Source organism: Halichondria panicea, chromosome 4 (assembly GCF_963675165.1).
Source record: "Halichondria panicea chromosome 4, odHalPani1.1, whole genome shotgun sequence".
Classification (NCBI taxonomy): Eukaryota; Metazoa; Porifera; class Demospongiae; order Suberitida; family Halichondriidae; genus Halichondria; species Halichondria panicea.
Window position 1 is genome coordinate 5,233,386 of NC_087380.1, and position 23,641 is coordinate 5,257,026.

The 23,641-nt window shown below is 39.1% G+C and overlaps 1 protein-coding gene across 7 annotated transcripts; it reads left to right on the top strand.

Annotated features, from left to right (window-relative positions):
• Positions 1 to 302: 302 nt before the first annotated feature.
• LOC135334453 (uncharacterized) lies at positions 303 to 22,688 on the top strand. 7 transcript variants are annotated; one of them, XR_010394292.1, is made up of 16 exons: positions 303 to 455; positions 9,242 to 9,514; positions 9,579 to 9,872; positions 9,984 to 10,250; positions 10,333 to 10,768; positions 11,709 to 13,326; positions 13,670 to 13,721; positions 13,786 to 13,847; positions 13,900 to 13,921; positions 14,236 to 14,522; positions 14,580 to 14,619; positions 16,277 to 16,565; positions 20,455 to 20,530; positions 20,857 to 20,942; positions 22,089 to 22,193; positions 22,252 to 22,682. XR_010394292.1 is itself a non-coding variant. In XM_064529608.1 (15 exons), exons 1-15 carry the CDS (start codon positions 368 to 370, stop codon positions 22,117 to 22,119), a joined length of 3,921 nt encoding a protein of 1,306 aa, XP_064385678.1. In that variant the 5' UTR covers positions 303 to 367; the 3' UTR covers positions 22,120 to 22,682. The 7 variants fall into 7 exon arrangements, 5 of the variants coding, with proteins under 5 accessions (XP_064385678.1, XP_064385679.1, XP_064385681.1 ...); XR_010394293.1 differs by lacking the exon at positions 22,089 to 22,193 and having other exon boundaries at positions 20,630 to 20,942; positions 22,252 to 22,683; XM_064529608.1 differs by having other exon boundaries at positions 22,089 to 22,682.
• The last annotated feature ends 953 nt before the right edge of the window (positions 22,689 to 23,641 follow it).

The window sequence follows — 23,641 nt, forward strand, 5'->3', positions numbered from 1 at the left end:
TCTGTCTAGTCAGCCGTTTAAAAAATAGCTACGTACTGCACTGCACCAACTTCTAGGATAATCACATTCATGACACTTGTACTCTCCAGGCCAATCTACCACAAAATCCAATATCAACAATCAAAAGGGATATACGTTTCCACTGTTTATATAATAGGGACTCGCTTCGCTCTCTATGCTTGGCCTATCTCTATCAGTCAGTCTATGCTTGGACTATCAAACAACTTTATGTTGGAATAAGCAATTATCCCACAAACAATTTATTTTTAGGAGGAAGTGGGTTTATTAAACTGTGACCCTCATGCATACCTTTGTGACACTGTTGTGATCTACATCTTGTGGAGATGACAATTGGTAGTCTAAGAGTATGTTTGCTACTTCTGCAGCTGCCTGTAGTGGTTCAGTGCCTGTCAGTTTAGTTCTCAATAAAGCCAAGGGAAAAAAACAAAGAGAAGGTAGGTCACTCAACATAATTAGATCTATAAATAATAGACTATAAAGTTTAAAATAATTATAAGTTTACTGTGCTACCAAATAAGTTTTTTGTGCTCTGAATGGTTTGTGTTAAACTGCCTACAATGAATTCCGTATGAAATCGACTTTTGACAATTCTTTCTCCACTATTACCATAGATGTAAGAAGGGAGAGGGATGGGAAACGCTACGTAAATAGCATTGACGATCCGCGTTTCGGTCAATGTTTTCTTCTTTATTTCCTCCAACCCATGCTTTTAGCTAGTACTAGGCTATAAACTAGCTACTGAGCTCCATGTATTAGCAATGGCTAGTGGAACAGTCACAACAAGGTAGCAGCAATAGTTAGTGAGACCCTCCAAGCAGTAAAAAGCAGCTTGGACAGCAAATTCTTGAGAGGAGCTCTGTCTGTACCGTTGAGTATTCCAGTACAGTCACAGACATGATAGAGAATTATGGAAATGTAGCAAAGTTCTGTCGTAAATTACTGTGCCGATACGATGAACCAACTATCAATGAATACAAAGAGACATTTACCTACATTCAATCATTGATGTATCTTTCTAAATGGGTACACAAAAAGTCTGCTTTTAAAAACCAGCTTACTAAGACATCAACTCTTATTGACCTCGTTCTTATGTCATCTCCAAGAACTCTAAAGTACTGTGAAACGGTGCCTCCACTAGCCAACTCTGATCATCTTGGCATCAGTCTACAAGTGAAAGTTCGTGCAAACTCTCACACTCGTACGCACACAAACAAAGTATGGAGATATGATTATGCTGACTTTGACAAAGCAAGATATATGTTGGCTACATTTGATCTTACCAGCTTCATACACCCAAGTTCTGTTGAGTCATCCTGGAAAGAGTGGAAGAATGTATTCATGACTACTATGAGAAATTGTATTCCCACAGCAGAAATCGCAACCCGAAAGAATCTTCCTTGGCTAACGAAAAATATAATAAGAGATATCAAAAAGAGAAACTATTACTACAGACTTGCCAGAAAATACAACGAACCCTCTGATTTTGCAACCTACAAACAGATCAGAAATAAGGTTGTGACCACTCTCAGACGGAGTAAACAAGATTTCTTTAGCACCCTCAAGCCTCAGTCAAAAAAATTTTGGACAGCTCTGAAATACCTGAGAAAATCAGATAGCTCTATCCCATGTCTTGTAGTAAATGGCTGCAAAATCGAACAGGATGAAGAAAAGGCCCAGGTCCTTAACAAACAGTTTTATGCAAATTTCAACCATTCACTTCCTCCTCTTGACCCAAATTCCTTTAAACAACCAACAAGAGACTTACCTGAGAACTTACGCTGCACAGAAGATGAAGTATTCAACCTGTTATCAAATCTAGACACCACAAAAGCAAATGGTCCTGATGGAATCTCCGCCAAAATGCTAAAGGCTACTGCTGAAACGATCACCCCAAGTATAACAATGCTTTTCAATATATCGATAAAAAACTGTGAACTGCCATACGACTGGAAATTGGCTCATGTCACTCCAATACCCAAATCAAACGACAAGTCTGATCCCTTAAACTATCGCCCTATATCGCTACTCTCCATCCTTGTAAAGCTCCTGGAAAAACATATGTATAGTAAAATCTTAGAACAGCTAAAAGATATATCTTTCCTCTCGAATAAACAATGGGGTTTCACTAAAGGAAAATCCACCACAGGTGCGCTGCTTACGGCAGTGCACAATTGGCACAAACTGCTTGAAGATGGTCAGAGTGTATGTGCAGTCTTTTTTGATTTCAAAAAAGCATTTGACAAGGTTCCTCACTCGATATTGATGAGTAAGCTAACCAATCTGAACCTAGATCCCCACCTGGTATCTTGGGTAGCAAGCTACCTCAGGAATAGATCACAATATGTCATAATAAATGGAAAGTCATCAAATATCTCGGAGGTTGTGTCAGGAGTTCCCCAGGGTTCGGTGCTGGGACCTCTTCTTTTCCTAATCTATATAAATGACATCGATCTACATCAAAATGAAGGAAGTCTCTTGCTCTATGCTGATGATCTTCTTCTTTACCATCCTATTCAATCTCCTGAAGATTATATAAAATTGCAAGGAGATATTGATCAACTCCAAGCATGGTCTGAAAGAAATGTACTCTTGTTTAACCAAAGCAAGTGTAAATACATGACTATATCAAGAAAATTCAGCCCACCACTTCCCAACATGTGTCTCAATATCAGTGGACGTCCCCTACTTAAAGTTGACCACTACAAGTACCTTGGCGTGTGGATCTCTCACGACCTCTCATGGTCAAAACACATAGAAGAAATGTGCAGAAATGCCTGCAAGCAGGTTGGTATAATTTACCGACAGTTCTATGGCCACTCGTCACTAGAATGTTTAAGACAACTCTACATCTCCCTTGTGAGATCAAAACTGGAATATGCTGCCCCTGTTTGGGATCCACACCAAAAAACAAATTCTCACAAAATAGAAAAAGTACAAAAGTTTGCCCTTAAAATCTGCACAAAACTTTGGAATATGGACTACGACTCCCTATTAGATACTGTGGACCTACCGTCCCTTTCTACAAGAAGATTGTACCTGAAGCTATCATACCTTTACCAGGTAATAAATGGTAACTTTAAATTCCCTGATCCACCACTGGAAAGAAGAGTATGCCCTCTCAATCTAAGAAGCACAAAAAATATACAGTTTGAAAGACCAATTTGCAGAACAAATGCATATGCGAACTCTTTTTTCCCAAAGGCAATATCTGTGTGGAATGAATTACCACTGGAGCTGCAGGAAAGTACATCGATTTTGTCATTTAAGAGAAATGTACTCTGTCACTTGCATTAGTATAATATTAGTCTTTATTTTTAATTTGTACTCGCTATTGTAAGTAATATATACAGGGCGCACATTAGGTTAGCGTAATATGCTACTAGTGTATCCATGCATTTTGCAGAATTATTATAAAATAAAAAAAAAAAAAAAAATAAAAAAAAAAGACAAAAATGAACATTACTTACCAACCTAAAGCCAAGTGGCTTTGATTTTACAATGCCCATGCAGCTACTTAAGAAAGAAGGAATCATTAATATTTTGGGCTGTAGTCACAGCCTCTCCTTGTTGAAGGTACACAAAGCCACTAGATAGAGCCGAAACGATAATACAACACTCAAAAAACTGCCTTTGAAAGTTTTCAAGCTCTTGGTGAGATACACAACACTTCTATATGATGCACAGTAGGTGTGGATGCTCAGCACAGTACTAAGAGTCCCAGTGGGGAGCTGTGAATGATAGTAATAACATTTCCTGCTGGGTTGGCGGGGTGTCTAGAGCCGAAACGCAGATCAACCTTTTGCCATTACACAGAAGTGATTGTGCGCACGTGCTCCGTTTCCCATCCCTCTCCCTTCTTATATCTATGCTATTACCAAGGTGACGAAATTTTGCGAAATTTAGTAACTCCCAGATATTATTATTAAAACAACTAACGAGTAATTGGCAAGTTATGAATGTCATTAATTTCACAGATAAAAAATATGTACACAATGGTAAAAATACTAGATCTACCAGTCCTGTCGGAGTGCATGAATTCCTGGTCCTGTTAAGTTAATAACTAGAGCACTGAAGGGCAGAACTCTCAGTGTTATCGTCTTTGTTCTAATTACAGCACCAATTCGAATCTGGACGACAAAAGAATTCTTAGAATAGGGTGGAGCTAACAAAAAAAACACATTACAGTGACTTGGTTGCCTCGAATATAGCCGCTCAAGTTTCAAGTCCTTAAACGTTTGTGATCTAGGGACTCAAAGTAGTATTCTACATATCGAATGTGTACAGCAACAGCAGCATTTAGCTGAGCCTGGCTTGCAGACTATGTCCTTGAAACCGTGCTAACTGTATTTTATAACTGTATATAGGTTGTTGGTTATGGTCGTGCTAACTATAACTACCTTATTGTTACTATTATAAACGGGCACTAATTTTAGCAAATTTTAGCAAATTTGTAATTAACGCTAAATTAAGTATGCGCTAATAATAAAACGCAATTAGGTGATGTAGTTTTAAGCTGCAGTTTCAGTAAAATAATTAGCCACGGCCGTTATTCGAACGTGCGGTCGTCAAGACAGTAATTACTGCCTTGACGACGTGCAATTACTGATACGCGATTAATCACTGTACGAATCACAGTGAATAATAGGACAACATGCGATTCAAAAAATTATGAATCTCATTAAAAAAATAAAAAATTTTTCTTTTTTCTAATGTACTTTGTACTTTTGAGAGTATGCTAAGCAAACTAGCCCTTTTTCATCTGTATCTGACTCCAAACTTTCCATACTTGTACATCTTTTGAGGTATTAGCTACAATACAAATCCGCCAAAATTAGTACCCTGAATCTGAAAATGCTAAAATTACTACCCGTCTATAATAGTAACATTAAGGTAATAACTAAGCACCACAATAAAATAATTACGAAATGGAAATTGTTCATAAATAGAACAAAAAATAACTGACAGTTGGTTCTTCTATTGGAGTGATTCTGTAATTAGAACAAAGATGGTAGTTGGAGCTGTACAAATTTTTACCGTGAACCAAAGCACACCTATCACGTGATGTACACCTTAATGTTACTATTATAGACGGGTAGTAATTTAGCATTTTCAGATTTTTCTCTGTTTTTAGGGGTACTAATTTTGGCGGATTTGTAGCAAATTCATTACCACAATATTATATTACCGTATAACGGGTAATTTTTGTGGGGTCAAAAATTCGTTATTTTTGTGGACAAGCTGACCTCCACGAAATTTTAACGTAGGCGTGGCTTACCGGAACGTATGAATGCAGTGCAGACAACGAGACTAAACGAAATTTTTACTCATGAAAACCACCGTTTTCCGAATGGAGTTTTGAGTCAGATACAGATGAAAAAGGGGCTAGCTTGCTTAGCATACTCTCATTACATTATAAAAGTATATTAGAAAAAAGAAAGGTTATTTAATGAGATTCTTTAATTGCGTTTTATTATTAGCGTGTACTTAATTTAGCGTTAATTACAAATTCGCTAAAATTCGTTAAAATTAGTACCCGTTTATAATAGTAGTAAGGTATACAGAGTCATGCGCATGTAGGGCCACTATAAACCAGAACGCCACTAAACAGAAACAACCGGAAATGAAGCCAATAAATGGGCGTGGCTATTGCGAGGTCATTATTCGACACGTGGGCTAATTATTGAACTGGGAATGGAGCTGTATATACTCTTCCAAGACATGGTGACCGATCAAGTAGCTAGAGAGTGTCACTGTAGTGTAGCTGTACTAGCTATAATAGTCGGATTATAGAGCTTACTAGCTATAGCTTAAATTCATTAACACACTACTGGTACGTCTAGTTTGTTTTTGAGAGGAAGATGCTCCTCTACTATGATTATATATATACATAATAAGTCGTCTGGGTGCCTGGTCGAGTTGCACAGCCTGTATCTTGGCCTCTAGGGGGTGTTCCTAGTTTTGTGTGACGCTAAACAGGAACACCCCCTAGAGGCCAAGATACAGGCTGTGCTACTCGACCAGGCACCTATATATGACTTATTATGTATATATATTCATAGTAGAATCATAGTAGAGGAGCATCTTCTTCCCCAAAACAATTTAAGTATTAATGTTAATAAATTTATATTCATTTCTAGCTATTCAGCTGTATGTAGCTAGTACAGCTACAATACAGTGACACAGAGAAGCTACTTGATCAGTCCAGCTCAATAATTAGCCCACGCTCTCAACAACAACCCTGCAATAGCCACACCCATTATTGGTTTCATTTCCGGTTGTTCCTGTTTAGTGTGCGTTCCTGTTTAGTAGCCCTACATGGACTAATGTCTCAAATCTAGCTTTTGCTCGCTTTTGTTCAACAACGAATTTTTACATGAGAAAATCTGCCACAATTAAACTACCGTATAGCGTGTAATTTTCGTGGGGCAAAATATTCGTGGTTGGAGGTCTGACCACGAATATTTTACCCACGAATGAAGCGATTGCCTACCTTTACCTGCAGTGCAAGCTCCAACCACGAAAATATTACCCACAAAGTGTCGCAATATTGCTGAACCATGAATATTTTGTCCCCCGAAAATTACCCGCTATACGGTAAAATACCGGGTAATTTTCGTTGGTGTAAATTTTCGTATGAACGACCTATTTGAATATTAATTTTCATATTTAAATATTCGTACAGCTCAGATAGTGACGTTGAATCTATTGCGGTAGAATAATTTCGTAGTTTTAATTTTTGTATGATGCTCTTCAATACGAAATATACGAAGATTTCCACCATACGAAAATAACCCGCTATACGGTAACTGGTTGTGTTGAGGCTATTGATGCTGTAAATGCACCACTTGGGCAATCTAGGTGAGCAGACTTAGAATTAGTTGGCCAGAGGTTGGCCTCTGGCCGGTCATAGGTCGGGTTTCAAGCCTATCTAGGATTTGTTCTGCTGATTGCTGTCTATGATATTAGTTGGCTTGACCACAAGTGAATGATACTGCACACGGCAGTTTTGCAACTACATGTGGAAGTGTAACCAATCATGTGAGTAATCTAATAGGGCGCCACTTTAGTAGCGCCAGCACTAATCCAAGATAGGCTTGAAACTCGACCTCCAGAGGTCCGGCTCCGCCAAACTAACTCAAAAATCACTAGCAAACAAACAGACTGCTGTAACCCATGGATGGTGTGATATTAGTGTCAAAATTAGGGTGATCGCAAAAGGTTTTCAAGGTAGCCTCGTCCCCACGCCCACTTCCTCTCATTGTTAATTGCTTGTTCGAGAGAAGAGGGCCTGGTATCGACTGCTTACGCATGTGCTAACTATTACGTCTAACTCAGGACAAAAACGTGTATGCTCAGTAAAACAAAACAGACTAAAGTGGTGATCTAGTAGTAGCAGTAATGTTTACTCTGATAGCTTCTCGTAGCTCTAACAAAGACTCACACCTGCCTACAACAATTAACAGTGTGAAAAACCATCCTCAGAACAGGGTGAAAAGCTGACACTATAGCCTAGAAAAGCCACATCAAGAAAATGAGTTGCACAGTGAAGTGCTCCAACAAATCTACATTTGACTAATCTAAGTCAACTCCTCTGTCTCTAGCTACAATGTAGCCGAGTCTATGTACCATGCACACTGACTTATATTATTTATTCGAGTGATGAAAAAATTAATGTTCAGTAGATTTTACGAGAAAGTATCGCACATGCGCGCGCAAACAGTCAGTAGCAGGCCTTCTTTCTTAATTCCTTCAAGGCTTGCGTAGGAGGCTAGTATGTGGTTGTTTTTTCTGCCAGAGGGTGCTTGCTAATCCTTATGAGAGTATACTTTTTGCCAGATCATTGCTGATCCTAGGGAAGGTATGTCTTCATAGTTGAAGACACTGATAGTACATGATAACAAAGGGGATCAGAGTTCCATGCTTGCATGATTATACTAGACCATTCAAGGTATACAAGCTAGTCCAATCATAGACAGAGTAGAGAGGGATTGGAAACGGAAGTACCCTCAAAGTACCATCCGTGTATCTCCGCGGTTTTAATCGAGGCTTATATTTTAACACTAGGGCTAACGTGAATAATTTATAAGAATAATTTTGCTCTCTGTAAAAAGTCCACGAGCAGTTCTGCTGCTAAACGTCAACTTTCATATCATACTTGAGGCCATTTGGGACACAGTACACTATTTAGTTACACAGCCTTAGCTATATCAAAGGTACTATAGGAACACAAGCATGAAAAAGCGCTTTGTGTACCTTTAGCTACTTCACGATAATCGAGATTATATTTTCTTCGTTTCCAAATGATACCTACCATCAGGAGGAGTGTGATTCAGTAATGGGGGTAGCTCTGAGATGTATGCACAATAAGTTTCCCGGGCTTTTGCGGGAGTAATGAAGAGATACATGGATGGTCCCAGAGCCACTACGTAGACTTCATTGTAAAACATCACGTGACTCACTTCCGTTTCCAATCCCTCTCTACTCTATATCTATATGGTCCAATACATGACCACCAGAGTCACTGTATGCATGGCTCAAAGAATGACACCCTTGATTGATTGTATTGTCGTTTCCAGATCATTTTTCAGTCGAGTGAATATATAGTGAAGCTTAAATCTCTAATAAAAAGCATGTGGTAGAACGAATAGCTACCCTTATGCCAATTAAAGCAGACTATATACAATACTTATAGCAACTTAGGGAGAATTGTTTAACACGTGATACTTTAGTTATATGTCTGTGTTACACTTGTTGAAACATCAACTAGCACCAAGAAGTTTCACCTTTCAAAGATATCCTGATGCATATAGTACATATTTCCTAGCTTAAAATTTTGCCATTTTAATTCCTGATAGTTTTTGAGTAACAGTATCTGACCTATCTAGCCAGTACATGTACCAGCTCCTACAATTGTTTTACCCTTCAGCCCTAGAAATGTCAATAAGATCGTGATGTCATACAAGTAAGTATAAGTACCGGTATAGGTTTTTGCGATCAACACTCGCAAAATTCGCATAATTATTATGTTTTTGATGCTCGCAAAACTATCAAAATCGATTTCATGTTGTAGATATAACTATGCTACTTACAGTTTACCTGAATTTTCTCGACAGTGTCGTTCTGTGCCTATCACGATCAGTGCCTATATATTCGCTTGATATTGTGAACTATGCAGTCCAGCATGACATTGCGTACTAACGTCCATTTTAAAACTATACAGCTCCAAGACTCACACTTTCAAACCTAGTGTCTGCTCTGAAAAGTGTTGAAAACAGATGGAATGATTTGGGTGCTGATCTGCGATTCCCTGAAGCAGTATTGCAAAGTATCGAGAAGCAGAATTGCTCCTCACTAGAGAGATTAACAGCTGTTCTCAAGCATTTTCTCCAACTACATCCATTTGCTTCTTGGCGAAGGATCATTCGAGCTCTTGAAAGGCTGGAAGAGAATGGGATAGTTAAGCACATTAAAACTTATTCTGAGCACATTTTAGGTGAGTAAATTCCTTTAATATAAATCATACTCACACAACAGTTAACGGTTGTTTTTCACTACAGACCCAAGTCTTACTGTTGAGAATGTTGCTAGAGTGATTGCAGCTACCACTGATGATTGGGCAGATGATGTATATACTTATCATCTGGCAGGAGAGCTTATGGTGCCAATCACTATACAAGATAGAATTAAGAAACAGTACTCCTCTGTTAAAGATCAACAAACTTCTCTAGCCAAGTACTGGGTGAGAATGCTTTTCAATGCTTCATGGTCTACTCTAGCTGGAGCATTGCATTTCCTGAAGGAAAAGGAAGCTCTTGCCATTTGTGTGAAGGATTACCTTGACATTGAGAATGGTTTGTGATGTATGTGTTGTCACGCTATTAAATCTCTCGTGTGTACAAGAGAGGCATCAACGATTTTAATGCATGAGAACTGTATATGACGGAATGTGTTTATTCCTGCAGATGAAACCCTAACAATGGAAAATTTACTAGCCGCGTTTGAGGGTGTGACAAAATGGGATGAAATTGGATATCGGCTAAGGGTACCTACAACCCAACAGAATGAGATTAGATCATCTTTTCAAACAGACGATGAGAAAAAAGAAGCTATTTTAAATCATTTTCTTCAACACAACCCATCTCCCACCTGGAGAGAAGCTGCATTAGCTTTGTATAGAATGAGGCACCATGATTTAGTCAAGACCCTATACGAGAAGAAATATCTTATTGGTATGCTTGCACTTTACACTAGATATAATTATATATACATTGGGTCAAAAAAATGCACAGTCTATAAATTTATTTATTGCAGCACCGGAGGATCAAAGGCTACTGGACATATTCAATTATACAGTGAAGCAAAGAGGATACTTAAATCAGACTATAATGCAAGCAACGATACAAGGAAATGCCCGGTCTGGAAAGACGTCGTTAATCAAGGTTCTACAGGGGAAACATGCTTGCCCTGTTGAACCAAGTACTGCTGTAATGGAAGAATCAGCGCGTATAGAGCTAAGCCAGTCTACTGTGCTTGTTGAAGGTATTCTCTGGACTCCAATCGAAGATTTGCATGAAGAAGCTAATCTTGTTGTGCGTGAGGTGATGACTGCTGAGCAGCTTCAATCGAATAATGCCAATGAAGATGACGAAGACAATATTATCATTGCAGACACTATTGGAGAATCAGTTTATCCTGGAGCAGTAACTTCTATGGTTGACTCAGAATTACCCACTAGGAATACAACCAGGTATATATATATATATACTTATTGATTAGCTCCTTAATTGTCTGTATGGGATAACTATAGCACAAAATAATATTACTAGCAGTCAGAGTGGCACAGAGAGCCTTGCAGCTCTCTTCTCACTCTTAAAGCTACCAATAGCTAGCGTTCTAGTGCCGGCAGAGCTAACTACTAAGTAGAGTAGCAACACTCCATGGACAAGTTTTGCTATATGCACTCTTCTGAAAAGGCTGCAATTGCATTCCAAGTATGCAAAACTAGGCATAACTCGAAAACGAAGTATTATTTTGCAAATCCATGAATTAACAAGAAAACATTACTATATAGAAGCCTATAGAAACTCTTACATGCAGTTTATTGATCTCTAAGCAGCTGTAGCTATCTACAGAGACACAAACACACTACCGAATACCTCGCTTGCGCATGCGCACCGAGCCATAAGTGTGTGTCTGTGTAGACTGCAACAGCTGCTCAAGGATGAATCAAGTGCAAGTAAGAGTTTCTATAGGCTTCTAGTCATGTTCTCTTGGATTTTAATTCGTGGATTTGCAAAATAATGCTTCGTTCTCGAGTTATGCCTAGTTTTGCTTACTTGGAATGCCATTGCAGCCTTTCAGAAGAGCACGTAGCCAAACTTGTTTACCGAGTGTTACTACTCTACTTAGTAGTTAGCTCTGCACTAGAACGCTAGCTATTGGTAGCTGCAAGAGTGAGAAGAGAGCTGCAAGGCTCTGCTGATGGCAGCCATTAATTCTAGGTGTCTTTAGTTATCATCCAGAACGCTTTGGAAAAAGAGGCTGACATTCTGTTTTAGTTTAAATCTGGATCTGAGCCTGGGGCTGCTGTTATATAATGGGTGGTTGCTCTTCGGAGTATAAAGAGTATACTGTTTTCATGCAAACTCATGTATAGTATTAAGGACGATCCTTTTTCATCATTTTAGCACTATCAAAACCTTCAACAGTAGTCTCTTCACTGAAACATTTGAGCAAGGTCAAGATAATTCTTCAATATTGAATTTATTCAAACTTTCCATTAAGAAAGCAAAACTCGAAATGACAATGATTAAGGACCCATGGACTCTATACATTTCAGATATAGGTGGCCAGCTTGAATTCCAAGAACTGGTGCCAGCACTAACAAATGGCCCTAGCCTTCATATTATAGTCATTGCTGCTCACTGGGGTCTCAACAATAAGTGTCCAATTGAGTACTTACACAAAAATGGACAGTCTGCCGTATCATATAAAGCAAACTATACGGTAAAAGAAAATGTTCTGTTAACTCTGGCAACGATAATGTCTACAGGACAACATAAGCAACTTCCTAAAGCAATGTTTGTCATTACGTTTAAAGATTTGGTTACTGTAGAGGAACTACTTGTAATGGATGAAGAGCTACAAAGAACTGTGAAATGCACTGAAGCATACCGCTCTGGAGTGATTGAGTTTGCCACAGAATCACACTTGTGTCATACCATTAATAATTTAATTCCAGATACAGATGACATTGCATGTATCCGTAAAACTGTGGAAAGAATAGGAATGCGAAATGATGATTACCAAGTTCGAACTCCCTACACTTGGCTTTGCTTTAGTCTTGCTCTACGCCGTATAAAGAATAGAGTGCTGCACTATTCAACTTGTGTGGAAGCTGGAAAACAATGTGGGATTGAATCGATTGAAGAATTGAATGCTGCACTGAGATTCCTGCATTACAACATTGGTGTAATTCGGTACTTTAGTGATGTTCCTGAATTATCAGACATTGTTATAAAAGATCCCCAGATGTTGTTTGACTGTGTTACAGAATTGGTTCTCAATACTTTCACTTTTGATCGTGTTAATTATTCTACTAAAGAAGATTTCGAGAAGAAAGGATTGTTTCCAGTTGAAATGGTTAGCAAAGTGTCTACCAATTCAGAGCTTTTTACAAACCAAAAATTGATCGCTTTTCTGATGTACCATCACATAATTGCACCATTGGAGGAAGATGGTGAAACCGTAAAATATTTTTTGCCTTGCTCTCTTGTTCATGCTGAAATTTTTGAAAATGATGCTTCCTTTAATGTACTCCCTCCAATGGTGATCATTTTTGATACTGGGTACACTCCACGCGGCATTTTTGGATTTTTAGTGAGTGATATTCTAACTGACAAGGGTCATGAGATACAAATCGTGTTGGATGTAGATTGTATTTATCGTGACCAGCTAACAGTGTCTGTAGGTCCTTACGTAGACAAATTTTACTTCTCCCTCCATGCAACGTATATAAAGATTGATGTGCAGCCTTCGAAAATCGAACGAAAATTTCCCTTTGGAGAAATTTGCTGCTATGTTCGGAATCGTGTGGTTGAAGCATTGACTGACATTGTTAGCAAGTTGAATTACAATTGTAAAGCCACTCACTCTTTAGCATTCCTCTGTCCTGACAAATGCCATGGAGAACAAGTTCATGCAGCAACCATATTGTTTTATCGGGGGGAGATGCAGGCTTTAAAGTGTATCATTAGCAAGAATGCAAAGGCACTCCCAAAAGGTCATGAAGTGTGGTTCAATGAGGTACATTTTCAGTTTAGTAAGCATTCTATGGTTTTGCATTGTATACACCGTATTACTAGAATATTTTGCTGGTGAAAAACCTTTGCGAATGAGCTAAGTCAGCAGAAAAGTTGACCCTTTTGTGATCTAACTATTGCGTTCTGGCAAGGATCATGTGTATTTACTAGTACAAAATAGGTTTTGCGGATTTTAATGTTGCGAATTGATCAACGATCGTAAAGTTTACAAAATGTTTGATGCTCGCAAAACATTCTAGTAATACCGTAGAGTTTGTTGCACACACATTATTGAAGATAATGATAATTGAGAATCATAAAATAGTACTAAGTGTATTGTTCTACAGGATGTGTGTATTTCTACGAGTAGAAAAAGACCAGCTTCAGAAGTTGCTTTACGTAAGTTGTATTTATATGGGCTATATATAGTACACTCTGATCTAATGTGTATACTTTCTTCTAGCATGCTCCAAACGTGTTGAATATGACTACTCGGAATTACATTTATCTTCAACCAAGTACTGGGTGAGCTGTTTAACAATTCAACTATTATTAATGATTTTTTGTCTTGCTACAGGACGGCCACAAAAGTACCTCAGGTATACCATTACTATAATTTTAATTTTCGAAACCACATGCATATAGAGCAGCAGTTGCTCTATATGATTATGCATGCATGGTTCTGAGCATGTTCCTCACCTCAAAATGTGGTGTGCTAGTATGTATACTTGCACTATGTCGACGTCTGAAGCACTTTATATGGCTTTAGAATGACTTTTCCTATCATTATAGATCTAGGTCAAATTTGGTATTTGGAAACTGCGTGTGTAGCTGCTTATCCCTCCGTCTTCTCCTTCTCTACGTAATTATGTTATTATACTATAGCTAGTATGAAGCAAGATTGTTCTCTCAGATTGTCTGACAGTTAGTCAGCTGCCTTTATTACGGGTCTGCATTTGGAGAGCCAGAGTGGAGTGGGAAAACATAGGTACTGCTCTACACATCGATTCATCTATATTGAAAGCAATTGGATTGAGGAACCATTACAAACCTGAGGAATGCTTCACTGAGGTCCTCTACTACTGGCTATGTCAGGAGCCTCCACCTACCTTGAACGTCCTTAAGAAGTGTATGATGTCACTTTCTCTGAGAGAAAGTTGTCCTCGACTGGATGAAGATTTGGAGAGAAATTTTAATCAGGTTTGTGTTACTTATGCAATTAACACTATACGTTTTCAGTATATATTTATCCTTCAGTTTGAGCTTTCATGCCCAGACACTTCTGCGATGGATGAAAGTGAGTTCTTGTTTACATTACACTTACTTAATGTCACTAGACCTCTAATAAAAAGTTTACTTTTCCAATTGAGTACTGTTTGGAGTGGTGGAGGTCACACCACCGTAGCTCACTTGCCTTTGTTGCTTCCTTTGCCTGTGATAAAAAAAAACTAAGTACAATAGAGTCTAACTTCACGTGTTCATAATTTACCTCATGCCCGTCTGGAGTGGTGGGAGGAAGTGGGTTATGACCGTCTGGAGTGGTGGGGGTTGAGGTGGACGGTGTGGTGTTTTCTGTGGAATTGAATCATTGTTAAATGAATGGCGCAAGCACCTGTGGTGTAAAATACCTCGGTGCAAGTGGTCAAGTCTGCTCGTGAGACTGAGATGCCTCCTTGTTTACACTCAACGACCATGTGCTATCCTTTGTACTGTCTAAAATAAGGGAGTGATAAATGCCAAGAGTATCGTTTACTGCCTTAAAATCGACCAAAAAGCATAATTCCCTACGTAACACTGTCAAACCTGTTTGTACAAGCCAGCAAGAGTACATTAATGTACTCCTGGTACTAGAATGGAAGCAAGTTAACGCGGCGTGGAATTGAGGCTACTTGCATAATTCAAACAAAAACTGGTGAGTATCACCAATATTTTCAAGGGGCTCATAACTAAGAAGCCATACGACACATGGGTTGTATATGCCAAGTTTCGTTGAAATCGGAGGGGGTGCTCATTTTTTTGTGTTGAGTTGACATGGAATATGTCCCAGTATTTTTGTGTCGATCATGTGACCTATAGCCAATGACATTTATCATATGCAGTCGTGTGACTGTACTGCAAAATTTAAGGAATATACCCAATATGCCATGATAGATTTGGAAGCCTGCTGAAGCTACATGCCTTCTCCCGCCTTTTGGCGTAACTATGACAGAAGCACTCATTTTTTACTGCGGATGCGCACATTGTCAGATATGTGGTAAAAATTTTCTTCGTGAGAAAAGTCAAGTCTGAGAGATCATCTTACTTAGGCTACCGGTGCTTAGTGTAAATCTAGGAGCACATCTTGCTGAAAATAACGTTGAGTAGACAGGGTACAGCTAGGTAAAATCAATCATCTACGAATAGCGGACTCCTATTTATACTTTCCCATTATTATTACTAGAACTTTTGCGAGCATTAAACATATGCGAATTTTGCGAGCGTTGATCGCTTCGCAAAATAGAATCGCAACGGTAATTTGTATGACATCACAATCCTTGCCAAAATGCAAAGGTTAGATCGCAAAGTGTTCAAATTTTCTGCTGCATTCGCAAAGGTTTTTCACGTGCAAAACATTCTAGGCCAGTGATCCAACTTGCTAAAAAAACAAAAGTAACTAACAGCTCTTTCTTTTTAACCCTTTTCTAACCCAACCTTACCTCTATGTTATACAACGGCATGCATATGCAAACGTTTTGCAATCCCATATCACACATGCAGACGTAAGAAGACTGTAGAATTCAGCTGTGATCCTTCCCTGCTTAGTAATAACTGCAAAAGGGCTAAAAAGTGTGCTGCTACCAATCCTAGTGTGAACAGTTTATGCACGAGCAGATATCTTTAATTTTACCACATTAATTTCACCACAACATAGCAACCATACCATTTTATTAACTGTCGTCTTTGTTCATTTCCAGCGTTTCAACTTGCACCTAGCCATCTGAAAATCATCGTCAATACTGTTTGGAGGGCCAGAGTAAAATGGTTTGACATCGGCATTTTTTTGCTGAATGATGTACCCGCCTTGGAATGTATCCGGACTAAGTGCCATCATGACCCAGACGAATGTTTAAGAGAAATGTTCAGCTGCTGGTTGCGTGGGGGTTGTGCAAATCTTCGAGACCTCAAGAATAGTGTGCAATCACTGCCTGTGCGGGAGAATTATCCTGGTCTCGGAAGAGATTTGGAAAATGCTCTGCTGAAACAGTAAGTGGAGCAGTGGAGTATGCATGTCATGCACTTTGCTTGAGAAGTACCGTATAGCGGGAAAATTTCGCGTGCACATTTTCGCTATTTGGCTAGAAAGCCCTCAGAAAAAAATTTCGCTGGTTGTAATAAATGCCAGGAAACCATACCCACCAAGGGCTTTGCATGTGAATTACTGGTGCGTGTGAGTTTATCCCAGTTTTAATCTTCACGTTAACTGCTCTGCCCTCAAAAACACGAAAATTTTCACCTCACGAAAATTCACAGTCTACTAAATTGAGTTATAGTGGCTGGAATAATGTTTCATTCATAATTCCATGCGTAGAGTTAATTACACACTTGGCACAGAAGTTGTAAATTACTTGCCTATACATCCCACTCATAAATATCAACACAAGGTTCAGGGATGTGCCCCACATGTCGGTGATGGTTAGTACTAAATAATAGTTAGAGACTGTTTTGGAGGTGTCTGTCTATACAAGATATATAGGATTTAGAAGCCCAAAGGCACTAAATTAGTATCCCGAGTGTAGCGAGGAACACTACAAGTGGCTGAGGGCTTCTAAATCACATAGACACCGACAAAACAGTCATTTAGATACTAGTGCGCATGCGCAAACCTTGCTTCGAGGCTTTACTACAATACAAACAGTTTACTTAGTATAATTATCTCCTTTGAGGCAATTTTTTCCCTGTACTTCCATGTAGATCTTATCAGCTAGTGTCCTAAACAAAAATTACCACACCACTAGAATACGAAGACTTTGGATCTCACGCAACTACAAACGACTCTATACTAATTTTGGATATTTTAACTGTCCTGGTCTACCCTTACGGCACCCTTACTTTTTATGCCTCGAGGCGTAGCCGCACGAGGGATACGGTAAAGCTGACTACCGTATAGCGGGTATATTTCGAGGGTATAAATGTTCGCGGTTTTCACGGATTGGGCCTGTACCACGAAAATTTATACCCACGAAATTTTATATCTTATTGAATAGTAGGCGTGTTCAGTATTATTGACCACACCTATCGACAATAAAAGGAAAGAAAAAGGAATCTAGAGACAAGGACACCGGTATAGCCAGCTAGCTTGCTCTACGTCTACTGTATCCCCTGACCATGGCCTGCACAGTAAACGTTCTGCTAGAGGTGGAGGACATAGTGCCTCACTGATTCACAGGCTAGGCATGGATTCGAGGCTAACGGTGTGGAGGTACAGCTGCATATTGATGTGCGCATGCGCCAAAAGGCTGGAACTCAGACCACAAAAATAAAATCCGCGAAATCCTTTGTAGAGGTCCATCCGCAAAAATTTATACCCTCGAAATATACCCGCTATACGGTATATACCGTATAGCGGGTATATCTTGAGGGTATAAAACTTTCGCTGAACTGTTAGATAGGTTTTCGTGGATTTAATTTTCACTGAATAGCAACCTTTTGTATGTGATACTAAATTCATGGGTATAAAATGTTCGCGATACATGCTTAATCAGCGAAAACCGCAAATTAACATTAATTTTATACCCTCGAAATATACCCGCTATACGGTAGCTTATACCTTTCATAGTAGACACAGTGCATGTGTGTGTTGATATTGGCAAGTTTATGCTTCGGGGGGTAGCCACACTAGGATATAGAAGGATATAGTAAAGCTGTGTGTGTGTGTGTGTGTGTGTGTGTGTGTGTGTGTGTGTGTGTGTGTGTGTGTGTGTGTGTGTGTGTGTGCGCGCGCGTGTGCGTGCATGTGAAGGCTGTTCAAGTGCAGTCTCTTCAGAACTGTCCCTAGCACTTCTGTCTATGCTAGCATAATCTGCTTGCAGCGTAACTGGGGCCGAAGGTCAAAGGTTTTTGGTAATTATGCGTGATATGCCAATAACCTTTGACCTTTGACCCCATTGCTGTCTGATCATTGATACATGAGTAACTCAGCAGAAATAATTGCTGCATGGACATACAAGCGTTTTGCAACTCAACTTTGGGAGTTTTATTGTTTAGTTATCATCCTTACATAATTACTATGTGACTCTCAGCCAGTGCTATTTTCATCTTCAGAATCTACTAAGTAAACCTCTGTTTGTAACAGCAGTAGTAAGAGCAATGGCTATAACATCTTGCAACTAGCTAGCACGTTAATTAAGTATCACAAGAAACCACGCCCTAATATCTGCACTTTGTGCGATCTGGTAGCTTTGCTAAACATTGACCTGGTTGCTAAACATCGATCTGGTCTCTAAACATTGATCTGGTCTGCAAAGATCTGGTTGCTAAACATCGATCTGGTAGGTAAACATCGACCTCGTTGGTAAACATCGACTCTTTATTAGTTTTGAGACAAACGGCACCCCATAGAAACGGTACGTTGTGTCTGATTATCAATTTTTTTTGTCTGTTCTTACCGTTTATCAGACACTAGCACATTTTCAGCTTTTGAAGACATATAGTAGTTGATATTTATCAATTCTTTTTTGCATACATTATAGTAGCCTCGATTCCAGGCCGCTGAGAAAAGCGGCCTGGTATACACTGTTTACGCATGCGCCAGAATTACCAAGAATCTTGGTAATCGTAAATTGTAGTATATTTATCAGTATTCTTATTCCGCATTTAGTTGTAAAACATTGATATCCGTTTCATTTATTAATGATGTCATTGATCTAGTCCAAGTTGTGTAATGGCTGCTACCTTCTCTTCTGCTCTCGTGTACGCGTTATCCATGTGTTGGAAAACCAGGTCTAGTCTTGAAAGACAAGCAGCTGGAGGCGTTGAAGTGTCTGTACGCTGGGGTGTTTATGTGGGTACCGTACCGACCGGCTATGGCAAGTCCTAGAGCAAGTCCATCTGCTTTCCAGACACTCCCTTTCTTGATTGATGTAAAGCTTGACAGGACCAGTGCACCTCTCTCTGAAAGAAGTGTTGTGATGAAAGAAGTGTTGTGATGAAAGAAGTGTTGTGATGGTGATTTCTCCTCTTGTAACTTGTTTCTCTGAGTGAAGCCATCTTCAAAGTGCTGGTGTGTCTGTTCGACGTTCAGTGCCATTCTCTCTGGAAGGAAGTATTGTTGTGATATTTGCCGAAAATTGGTCACAGAGTAAGTACGTGGTATCTGATCCGAGAACTGTGTGGCCTGAATGTGTTTACAATCCGAGGGACTTGTGTGTATCCGATCCGAGGGACTTGTTGCTTGAGTGTGTATCCGGACTTGTTGCTGGAGTGTGTATTAATGGATAGTGCTTTCAATGGTAAATCTATTGTGTAAATCAATAAGTAGTCCTCACATTATGTTACGTCACAGCCACTGTACTTATCCACATTTATTTTTTACCCACAGGTTTAACTAATTTCTTATGAGATTAACTTGTCGCCTGAGTGTGTATCCGATCCGAGCCTCAAGTTAATGAATAAATCTACAGAGCTGATGTTTTACTTAGCTGTCTCTGTCTCAGTATATACAGAGAGGTAGCCTCTCCTTTTTTTTTTCTGTTCTTTATCACAATAAGATAAAATACTGTTTTAACGTTCAATGAGATAAAATACGGTAAATAATAAATTAATTGTCCACCCACGCGCCAACAGTAAATACCAGGCCCACTATTCAAGGGGCTGGAGTCGAGGCTAACACATGCTTGATCAGATGGTGCAAAAGAAATTTTTTTTATCACTGCTTGTTTCCTTAGAATGAATGTCTGAACATACATTAATTGTGTCTGATTATAGATGCCTTACTCTAGAATGTAGAATTTAGATCGCAGAGAACGACACGAGTACACTCACGATCACGTACGTATAAAAGAGCTGCGCACAAAACCCAGAGCACAAAACCTGTATTTGTAACTTTATCGATCATAACTTTGGTTTTCTGTACCCTTCCTATACCCTACCCTAGGCTAGATCCTAGTGTTCCTCAGAAAACCATCAGTATGAGTCAAATTTATGTCAATGAGCCTCCGACTAATGGAAAGGTATTGATTAGTTTATTGTGATGTCAGATATAGATTATTCACCTGTAATTATTTTATGCACCCATCAATGTGTTGCCCCACTACCCCCCCCCCCCCCAGGACATACGAACTCTAATTTGACCTGTATATACTGGGGGATTTGACCTGGCTTTGCGTATAATTATACCTCTCCACCTCTTCTTGAGCGAAAGCAAAACAAGGGCAAGAGGCATTAGCACAGCGCAGCTTGTACCACTCGTTGTTAATTGTTTTAATTTCCATAAATAATTATTATTTGCTTTTTCGATTTCAATTTTTGTACCAAATTTGAGCAGTGGTCTTTGTAGGAGCTAAAGATTAAGAGCAGCCACGATGTACTCACAAAGGACTCCAAACTCAGCGCTCAACCGGCTGTCAACCAATCAGAATTAAGGTATGTCATAGACCATGCATGGTTTCCAGATGATTATGTGTATATAATTATAATGTACATCAACTACAGTACCTTTGACTTCAATATAATTTAGGCTTAGCTGGTATCGACTGTTTGCACATGCGCCACATAATTCCCATATAATTCCCCAGAAAGTGGGGAATTCGGATAGCATCGTATATATCATATGCTCAGTAAAACAATGACGTCACAACGAACGGAAGTAGATTGAAAAAGTAGATATAAGTTCGATTGTGAAGGTTTCTAGCCCATTTGATAGCATTCTAATAGCCACCCATAACCTGCTATGCTAATGAAAGCACCGCGGGTGCTGATGCCTCGGTGGAGGTGTCAAAGCTAAAGCTACTAGCTATTATAGCAATAGCTTTTGAACACACATTATAATCATCATGATGAAAATTTTTTAGCTGCATGCAGAATCACAGAGAAACTCTACGAGTGGGTAATAATCGAACATGATTGTTGTACAACGACAAGTCTAAAATGAATGGCTGCATCAGCAGAGCCTTGCAGCTCTCTTCTCACTCTTGCAGCTACCAATAGCCAGCGTTCTAGTGCAGAACTAACTACTAAGTAGAGTAGAAACACTCCATGGGCAAGCTTTGCTATGCACCCTTCTGAATTAAAAGGCTTCAATGTAAGCAAAACTAGTCAGAACAAAGAATTGAAAACGTTACTAGAAGCCTATAGAAACTCTCAGTCTAAACACACACACACACACACACACAAACTACCATATACCTCGCTTGTGCATGCGTACCAAGGCAATATAATCGACGATTAAATTTTGAAAGGCATTTGTAGGCTGTTAACTTGAGCATAAAAGGAATAGCATAATAGGTAACATCAAGGATAGAAGAGAGGGTGTGCAACTCACTGTCTAGTACACATAGCGAGCAGAATTCAAATGTGAGCGGATGAATATGTGAATTTGCATGAAGTGCTAAAAATAGCACATTCGTGCACATTCATCCGCCCACAATTGAATTTTGCTGTTGCATGCCCTCTCTTCTTTTATATGCCCTTGGTAATTATCTTGAGCATAATTATAATCACATGATCTAACAACCCCTAATCTGTAGTTAGCCTCGTCCCCAGTCTGAATTATCTCTAAAATAACACTAGGTCGGGTATTTTTCACCATCCGGTCTATTAAAGAAAATCAGCCTATGAACGAGGCTAGTATAAGATCTCATAGAGTCTCGGTGTACGAGTGGACACACAATGAGAGTAGGATCAGATTAGTGGGGACTTTACCAACACTGCAAATTGGCTCACTCCATTGCAGGTGGTGAGGAGAAGTCTTCACGAAGGAGGCTGAAGCCCAAGAGGAAGTCGCACAAGCACAGCTCTGACAGGAAGCATGAGAAACACCAGCACAAATCGTCCAACAAGAAGAAGAAGAAACACTCCTCACATACATAATCATTGACTTTACCGCTGTTCGTATAGTACAGTCACATACCTTGGTATAATTTTAAATTACTCAATCTGTGATTATAAGTTTATAATAATTATACCCACTCCAATCCTATATCCACTGAACTGTCTGATCATGGAATTGGCATGACTCTGAGTCAATAATATACAATACAAGTATAATTATAGTTTTAAGGGTACATCGTAATATATCCCATGATCTCCCATGCCCCGACTTAATAATTCACACTCTTTTATTCTTGACAATTTTATTTACTTGTGTCGCATATATTATTCAATCATGAATTTACCACTACAATTATACATTTACACCATGAATGAAGATAAAGTGTTCAGTCTATACTTATTATTTTTACTCTAGAGAGTAGAGACTCGTATACAGTTATAGTGCTAGAAATAAATTGTACTCCTGATACAATGCCATTAATGCCATACATGTCACATAATTTATGAGGAAGTCCGTTAACGAAATAGTGATTGTACATCTTCCACTTGGTCAAGATATTGCATTTGCCTTAAATACATTTGTCGAACAGACTTCACTGATCCACATATTCCTTTCGCATCTAGCAGTGGCTGTGATTTTTGTCTAGGCATATCAATACATATCACATAACACTCACAGAGATGACGAAAATTACTCAATTCAGAGTTAACAAAATGATCAGCATCTGTCATACTCAGGCACAGGTGTGTCAGAGATCGAGATTGAGAGAGTGCTTTAAAAACTTCTGACTGAGCAGTGAATTCTAAGCAAGGTATAACACAATAGATACAAATTTTTTTCAAAGAAGAGTAACACTCTGGGTCCGTGGGTAAAGTCAATTGCGGTAAACTACTCTGTGATCTAATGGCCATATAAGTGAGAGACGGTAGATTTGGTAGGATATTGGTAAGATCGAGTGTTCCGCTTGAGTTGGTTAGGATTCTTAAGTGCTGCACCCATACCAGAGCTGGCAAAAGCATTTCAAAATCAAGCGGAAGGGGTTTGTAAACATTCCAACTATAGTCAATTTCAAGTGAAAACAAATTCATCCGTACTACACTAAGGTGAATACGAGAACAACTTTGCACGTCAAACAGGGGTAAGTGGGACACACGTTCACCGATAGTACTTGGAGGTGTAACAGTACTTCTGTCAGGAACACACAAAAAATTCCTTAATGCCAAATGGCGAAGTTTCTTCATAACTGCTAGCACTTCCCAGAGAGAGGCCACACTTTCAACTTTGTCAATAC